The sequence below is a fragment of the Oryzias melastigma genome, linkage group LG2, assembly GCF_002922805.2.
Source record: "Oryzias melastigma strain HK-1 linkage group LG2, ASM292280v2, whole genome shotgun sequence".
Taxonomy (NCBI): domain Eukaryota; kingdom Metazoa; phylum Chordata; class Actinopteri; order Beloniformes; family Adrianichthyidae; genus Oryzias; species Oryzias melastigma.
Window position 1 is genome coordinate 3,769,026 of NC_050513.1, and position 8,599 is coordinate 3,777,624.

Below are 8,599 nucleotides of genomic sequence, written 5' to 3' on the forward strand. Positions count from 1 at the left end.
TCAAAGTAAAAGTTGAAAGTGTTTTATAATAAAAAAAAAATAAGCGTAATAAAGCCACCCTTTTAGTTTTATTTTGATCTTTTACTGCGCCACAATGTCACAAATTTATATATATAAAATACCTAAAAATGAGGCTTTTAACAGCTATAAATGGGTTAAAAATCATTGCGATTAAAATCAATTCAATGAATTCAATACAGGTCGCCATTAATTAATCGCATAACAGTACCAAAAAACACAACTCCATGTTAAACGCTGGCCTCTTACCCTGAGCCACTCAATGCCCTCGATCTGGTACCACCTCATGATGCCTCCAGTGAAGAGCTGCGGCTGCTGCACAGGAACCGGCTGTCCGTCCACCTTCCTGTCAGGGTGCAGCAGGTGCTTGGCTTTCTCTCGAACGCTCTCCGACAGCCGGTTCTTTATGTCCTGGTTGGAATCGCTCATCTTTTCTATGTCTTCGGCCTCTAGTTTTTTATGGGCCGGAGCTTCGTTCTGAAAACCAGATGTAAGAAAACATGACTCCGCATTTTTTTGCAAACCATTCAGGTTTCAATCACTGTTGATTTCCACTTCATCTGCTCTCAGAAAAAGGAAGAATAGAATAAGTTCTGGTGAGCACTTCACCCCCCCTACATTGTCCATGCTTAATATTTTAATTCAAGTTCATTTATTTTCTGTTTTATCACCACAAAACAAATAAAATAGATTTGTTCTTACTCAAACTTTAGATTGAAAAACACAAGAGAACTGAAACAAAAGCAGCCGTTGCAACTAAAAACCTTTGGTTTCATTTGGTAACAGTTTATTGCTTTTTCACAAGTGTTGACATCTTTTCACTACTATTTAAATTGAGGTGGACGAGAAGAAAGCTCACCACTTCCTCCACTCTTGATTTCTTTGCAGCCTGCGTCATGATTTCCTGGTAGATGAAAGTCAACAGAAGCAGTGAGGACCTGAATGAAAACCGGAGCTGCACTAGCAAAACATCTCCATGACACCAACCTCCTTTGACATGACATCTGCTATCTTGTAGTCCCTCTTCCTCTTCTTCTTATCTACATAAAGAAAAAACAAACTTAGCATCTACTGGTAATAAAAAGCTGGTAGAGAAATGGTAGTGATCATGAATTCACCTTTCTCAGGATCCATTTTGGAGGCAGTCTGTACAACAGATAAAGAACCTTTAACATTTTCAGATTGTGTTCATATTAGGGAACAAAACAGACGTAAAACAGCCATCACCTTTTTGGTCTTCTTCTCCTGCTTCTCCTTCCTGACTTTCTCCTGAAACGACACCTGGAGTTAGAACCATCATCACTTTGTTCCTCTGGGCTGTGGCTCTCACACAACAGACCTCATTCTGCTGCTGCTCCATTTTTGTCAGCAGGAATTTAGAGTAAATGTTGCTCTTCTGGAGCAGATGCTGCAGACGCTTGTAGCGAATGTCCTGGGAATCCCTCTCCCACGACTCACGAACCTGACAAGGAAATCCAGTATAGTTTCATCTTTATTAAAAGCAAACTGTGAGAAATGAGGAGTCCAGCCTGCAGGATCTGCAAAAAAAGTGTTTTGTCCCATTCCACTGCAGATTGTTACCCGAGGTTCTTAAAATGACAATCCCGTTTCAGACAGATATTTATCAGAGTCCTTCGCCTGGCTGTTATGAACGCTGGACCTCTGCTGGGTTCTGGTGAATCTACAGAACATTGATCCATAACTCAGGAACACATTTTCTTTGGAAGTTCCTGATCAGTCTGAGGATAATTTCTTTCACGGATGTTTTTCACACATAAACTTTCTTACTACTTGATATCATGTATTTCCACACCTCAGTGCTTCAGAACAGCCGATTTTGGACCTCAGGTCTGTAGAACTGATGCTCATAGTTACTGTCAGACATTGGGATAGCAGTTCATATACAGTGTTCCCTTGTTTATCACAAGCTTCCATAAATAGGTGAAATCCACAAGACTGGAGTCCACATGTTTTTAGGGCTGTAAAACTCTTCACTACACACTTTCTACACGTTTGTCTCTCGTTTAAAGTCCTGAAGTTCAAAGAAAAATAAGTCCAGGATTATAGAATGAAAACAATGATCAGGATGAAAATGTATTTAACTCTGGCAAACTGCATATGCAGCACTGAGATTGACTGACAAGGTCAACAGCCAATCAGGACGCAGAGAATAGCACGCTTTAGAGAGTGAGGGGAAAAAATGGCAGTGAAATAATCTGCAGGACAGAACGGACACCTTTTCTATCATCTCCTTCTCTTTCCTCTCTCCTTCCTCCATCAGCTGCTTCTCTTCATCTTCCATTTCTTTGGTGATGACCACTTCAGACGGGGCCTCTCCCTTCACACTGTCACCTTTAGAGAAAGAACAGGTCACATTCAGCAGCTTCACAAAATCCTTTACCTTACCATCAAAATTAGCTGGCCTTGTTACCAATATAAGGAGATCATTGTTACTGACCGTTGCCATCTCCACGCGTGTCCATGGTCGTCTCCATGGCAGTGCCCAGCGGCTGTTCCGACTCATCCGGTTTTGGACACTGAGGAGATGAACTTCGGGTTTCCTCCTTCATGCTTCCAACACAGGTAGACAGAGAGGATTTTACAGAGAGGCAGAGGATTTTACAGAGGCAGGGGATTCTTTGCAGCTTTCTACCTGCCAGTAAACGGGACCTGCACCAAAATCCAAAATGGCTACTATTTGTAAAGATGGCGCCCATACACTCAATTGGTACAAATATGTTCTCAGTCTTAACAATATGGGCTGTTAATGCTCAAAAGCCAGTCATCAAACTCTATGGGTAGCTACAGAACACTTTTATATGTTTATTATATACAATTTAAAATCTTGGATTTTCTTGTGACTGATGTGCTTTTCTGAAAGAGGGTATCCTAAAGTACATCCAGGCCAAATTTGATGGGTGTACCACAAAATCGATAATTATTTATCAACCAGCTTCACTATGTTGCTGAGAGCTCTCTGTTTACATGCTCTCCTGCTAGCTTTAAAAATCACACACACTCGCAAATATACATTTTTGCTGCAACAAAAATGGTGAGTAATATCGGAGCTGTCCCAGTGTACAGTTTAGATCCAGATTCCAGCTCAGACAAGGAAAACTAAGGCGTGCGCGGATCTATTTGTCTGCAAGTGGGTGTATCAGAATGGAGCAGAACAGGGAGCTTTGCCTGCTGTTTGTAACTTTTATGTCATAATCTCAAGCTTTTTCAAACGGATTTTTTTCCATCTACGCCTGATTCAAAGCAATTTAAATAAAGAAATACACAGAAATGCCATTTTAATCTCAATTTTCTGTATCCATGTCCATCATCGGAATATTGTCACTAGTACATGTTAAAAGCACCATTTTCATAGGAGTGGGTCTTTAAGACTTGGTTGAAATAGAGTGGCTACACTGAGTTGGCCCAAGTCAGGCTGCTCTCACATTTGGAGAGGGTACAAACAAGAATGACATGTTTAGACATAGATGTGTGTAGGAAGTCACGAGTGACAACGGAGAAACAGAAGCTGCATTAATGACACATTATTCGGGATAACAATAACCAAAATGAAGCGAAATAGAGCCAGTCATTTTATGTTTTTTTTTCTTTTGCAAAAGAGAAAAACAGAACGTTTAAAAATATAATTTAAAAGTTTTCATCTTGTCAAAAGTTAAAATTTTCGACACCAATTATCAAGAGTATCTCATCTATGGCGTTTAAACCAGACAAACACTGAGTGAGAAAACCAGCAGTTATTTACTTGCACTGAACGTAAGTGTTGTAGACCAGTATTAGAGTTAATCAATTAATGGAATAAAAGAACCGCCTGTATTCAGCGTTAAAAATTAAGGAATAAAACAATAGATGCTCCTTTACATAAATGCCCGGCTCAGTTAGTGTCTGTCACGACAAAAAGTATGAAGTTAATTCACAATATTAGAACTTACCAGCTCATTGTTGTTAAAGGCGGAGGACACGGTTGAGATGCGTCGACCTTAAAAAAAACAAGAAAACTATATAATATGAACCAACATTTAAACAGACAGCCGCAAAGCTAGTTTGTTGGCGTTGCTGTTCACCTGTAAAACTAAGAAACGTCTTGTCAATAAACCAGTTTCTAAGCCTGCCAGAACGCAAGTAATTATTTTTTAAATGCTTTGAAAATGTGCAAATAGGTACGCCGTCCGTCAGCTATCTTTGAGTCCACGTTAAAGGTGTGGAGAAAAGTTCGTGGTCCCTCAAGTTCTATCAATTGAAAGAATATAGATCCTCTCTCAACCCTTCAAAATAAAGTATTCTCCCGCCTTTGTGTGAGCCAGGAAACGACCAACGGACTCGAACAGCTTTTATTTTGAAGACAAGGCAACATCCCTTCCGCCATGTCCGCCCACAATACTTGTGACTTGAACCGGGCGGAAGGTTACACAACAGGCGGAGCCACGACAGTTTCGCGCCAATGAAGACGAAACCATGACATCTGAAATAGAGGGAAAGCCAAAGTTTTTAAAGGCAGATATTGCGGTAATGAGCAAATTATCCAAGAACATTTAAGTAATTATAAAAGTCGTAAGTGGTTATGTAACTGATCTATTCACACGATCACATAATAGAAATAATTACAGCTAAATAGGTTTTTAAAAAATAAACACACTAACCTCCAGATGTAAAATAGAAATAACCGCACAGTTGCCTTGAATGCAGGATCAGTTTTTTTATTTTTTTATTGAACATTTCAAAGAAAAAAGAAAAAAGTTTACCGCTGTGAAAAACAAGTTGGGGTTGTTGATTAGTATTATCAGGTTTTGCATTATTTCAATACATATATTCTTTTTTTTTTGCTTTTAACTGAGTTAATCTTCTAAAATGGGTTATTTTACAACTACGACTCATTCATATTAATGTGCAAACCAGAAAACAAGGACTATTCAAATAAAAAAGAGCATTATAGATTCTTCTAATGGCTTAACATTGGATTGAGTTGTCAAATCCCACCACCAGAGTAGAGTGCATCAATGGAATTTTGATTCTCCTCACTTGATGAATCTAGTGGCATCATTCATGTTTTCAGATGTAGTATCTATAATTTAGTGATGATTATTAATTGGGGCATCCAAAATCTACATAATGCAATGTGGAAAACGGTGCTGCAATGTCAGTAGCCACATGTCAGGATAGAGTTTACACAGGACTTAGTGAGTTCTACAGCCCCGAGCAGATTAGTTTCATTCACTGAAGTATAATGGATTTTGTTTATGTACATGTTGGATTTATTTTTAGTTTGTATTTTTATCTTCTAAGCCAGAGGTGGGCAAACGACGGCCCGCACGCCATATGCCTGGTGGAAGGTTCAGTGTTCAGTAGTGGAGCCACCATCAGTGTGTGAATGTGTGATTGGGTCTGTGACCGTGAAGAGTTTTGGGCCCTAAGGAAGGTAGAAAAGCACTATATAAGTATACACCATTTACCATTTATACGGCCCCTTAAACCATTTAATCCAGCCTGCCACACTGGAATAAATGATATTAATAATCCAAATTAATGTTTTGTTTTCCCTGTAATTCTGGTGTCTCCCATTAGATGTTACTTACCAAAACACTTCAAGAATCTGCTTCTGGTCCGGCCCATCCGTCAAGTTTTTGAACCCTTTGTGGCCCACGAGTCAAAAAGTCCCCCCCCTGCTCTAAGAACATACAACTTCTGGTTTGCAGATAAAATAAATACTGGAAGCAGAATTTCCAAATTATCTATACAAGTCTTCAGGAATTGAAACATTTCTTTCTTTCACTTTGACCAATGACCCTGCGGTAAAACTAATTTCAAGAAAAGCCGTGCCCAATTTGAACAACAATCCCCAAACTTTAGTAAAATGTTGGTTTAACAATAACAATTTAATAAGCATGTAGATCAATAAAAATGAAGGGAGAACAAATCCTTTTCGTATTTAAGAGAACATTTGACGACACCATGAAAGTCATAAGCAAAGTCAAACTAAAAGAATCTGGCAAAACTTGACTCTCACATTCTTATCAAACTACCTTCTTAAACCACACATTTCCCTTTGCTGCAGTTTTAGCAGACTAGCATTCGAGGAGGATTTCTTTAGGTTTTTGCACCACGGTTAATGAGCGGTGCATTATAACATGAATTAGGTTTTTATTTCACTCTCATTTTCTCCCATTTTATCTTTGATCCAAAACCACTGATTGCATAATGCAGTGTTGTTCTTAACTGTTTAACACCGGAGTTCTAGAGTTTATGTTCTAACTTTTCAACCGTTGACACAATCATCGTAATTCCAGGAGATTCTGAAGGAGAAAAGCAGCTTGACGAGTTTCTTTTCTCCTTCAGAATCTCCTGGAATGAGAACGGTTCAAAAGTTACAGTACGTCAAAGATTTTGTGTTTAAGTGTCACCAGCGACCTCTCAGGTGTTAAAGGGCTAATCTAGCTTTTCTTGCATTTTACTGGATGAAAAACAAGCGAGTGAGGACAGGGTTTGACTCCTGTTTACAGTCATAGCCGGACTCACTGAAATGTTCTGGGATTTAGTGACTAGAAGCTACAGTAATAATAATAAAGGCCACATTGCAGAATGATTTTTTTTTACATGAACATAAATCCAGAACCACTGGGTTGTGATATGGCCCTTATAATCAGTCAACACTGGAGCAAACTTCACACCGTTTTGTCCACACTGCAAAGATGATTCCAAAGTCTCTTCCAAACAGAGCCCAGCCTTCCATTTACCACCTCAGCATTCTTTTTTTTTTTACATTCTTTTTTTTTTTACATTCACCAAGAAGCATTCCATAGTATACAGTAGGATAGTCCAATATTTATTATGAATTTTGTTAAGTGTTACATGTTGAGCAACAAACAAGGTTGTCAAGAGCCACATATTTAATGCAAAGATAAAGAGTCAAAACCAATTCATCATGTGTTAAACACGGCAGAACTGGCAAACCCAGTTTTACATATATATACATAATGTTTATGTACATATACTTGCACTTGACTTTCAGAACAGCCGAGACAATGCTGTGCAGAGGCTGGTAAGAAAAATTAAAAACACCTTCAACTGGGGGCAGGCTGACTGACACTCTGAAAAAGACAGCAAAATCATCACATAGAGAAAAGAGGGGGAAAAAAGCTCCAATACCAGCAGAAACCTAAATGAAAAGGATTAATTTACCAACCCTACAGAAGGAATGAAGAGACAGTCACACAGACACACAGCTCTCATCAACCTGAATGAAAGAGTCTCTGAGGTCTAACATGTGGTTGGGTTACAGGGCCGAGTTGAATGATCATGTTTCAGTAGAATTTGTCATCAATAACAGGACAGAAAGACCAGTAGGATGCTTTAATTGTTTGTTTTTTTGTTTTTGTTTTTTCTTTTGGTAGTGCGACTACGTTATGTACAGTAAAATACAGGCAACGTTATCTTGTTCCGTCATAGATACAAATCAGGTCTTCCGTATCCTGCCTGTTCGAATGGGGGCTCTTGTTGGGACACAGTGGAGTTTGGAGGTGGGGTGGCAGCCAGGCTGACAGGCCTGCAGAGTGCGAGCCGGGCCGGTGAACGGGGGTTCCTCCCTCAGCAGCAGCCTCCTGACGAAGCCTTTACGGATGTGCCTGGAGTCAGCTTCACGTTGGGCTTCTCTCCTCCCCCAGCTGTGGCCCCGGGGCCCATCCTCTTCTTGATTTCTGCAGCCATCGTCATGAATGCTTGCTCTACATTTGTTGCATTTTTTGCACTGGTTTCCAAAAAGGGAATTCCCAGAGAGTCAGCAAACTCCTGCAAACAGAAGGAACAGCATTTAGGACTTTAGTGAAAAGGCAAATAACGTTACAAGAAAAACAAATGCAACCAGTTTTTCAAAGCTTCCACTTTAAAAACTGCCATCCACATGTTGCAACCTTCATTTGACGTCTGTTCTGAGAACGTTCACAGCCTATATTCCTGGTGGACATCAAAGTACTGGTGTATTCACTCCATTAGATGCTCAAGCACAATGAAGGGAAATACGTTTAGGCTGGTTTGCAGTGTGGACACAGTTCAGAAGACTCAGCAATCGTTTGATTTTGGTGTGATTGATGAGATGTTGAGGTGTGTTTCTCCAAAAATAGGGATGTAGATTATTTTTAACAGGACATCTTTATCCAAAACTTCAACATCACAAGTGTGTTTTCCGTTGTGATGCACTTGGTTATTTTTATGTCATGGTAAAATTTGATCTGGTTGGATCATTAAATCAACTCTTTGATTAAGTTCAATAACTGTTACATCCCTATCCAAAACCATATTTCAACTGCTCAACGTAGCTTTGTATAAATCCACAAGTAAACCTAACGGGAAACAATTTTGTGCACTACAAAATAGAGCGTAGTTGGAAAATAACTTTTTTAAAAACTATCTCAGCCTCGACTTCTCTAACAACACCATCTATTATTTTCTTGGTGGATGGTAAACCAATGAGGGCACCAAAGAGTTCTTGTTCTAAACTATCCAAAAAAGTGTTATGGTCATTGTTAAAGAGAAAATATTCTTCAGAGATTACCGTACAGAAAAAGAGTGAGGG

The 8,599-nt window shown here is 39.3% G+C and overlaps 2 protein-coding genes across 2 annotated transcripts in view; both read right to left on the reverse strand.

Moving 5' to 3' along the window:
- Positions 1-4,281, reverse strand: part of hells (helicase, lymphoid specific) — a 20,501-nt gene extending 16,220 nt beyond the window's left edge. The window contains exons 1-10 of the mRNA XM_024294484.1: positions 4,098-4,281; positions 3,966-4,012; positions 2,477-2,589; positions 2,255-2,370; positions 1,358-1,480; positions 1,246-1,287; positions 1,137-1,164; positions 1,006-1,058; positions 878-922; positions 268-495 (exon numbers count right to left, since the gene is read on the reverse strand). Of these exons, the coding sequence (XP_024150252.1) occupies positions 268-495; positions 878-922; positions 1,006-1,058; positions 1,137-1,164; positions 1,246-1,287; positions 1,358-1,480; positions 2,255-2,370; positions 2,477-2,589; positions 3,966-3,973 (756 nt within the window). The 5' untranslated portion in view covers positions 3,974-4,012; positions 4,098-4,281. The remainder of the gene's footprint in view (positions 1-267; positions 496-877; positions 923-1,005; positions 1,059-1,136; positions 1,165-1,245; positions 1,288-1,357; positions 1,481-2,254; positions 2,371-2,476; positions 2,590-3,965; positions 4,013-4,097) is intronic.
- A 2,551-nt stretch (positions 4,282-6,832) lies between these two features.
- Positions 6,833-8,599, reverse strand: part of LOC112160002 (ras-related protein ORAB-1) — a 10,629-nt gene continuing 8,862 nt past the window's right edge. Inside the window, exon 6 of the mRNA XM_024294299.2 lies at positions 6,833-7,815. Within this exon, the coding sequence (XP_024150067.1) occupies positions 7,615-7,815 (201 nt within the window). The 3' untranslated portion in view covers positions 6,833-7,614. The remainder of the gene's footprint in view (positions 7,816-8,599) is intronic.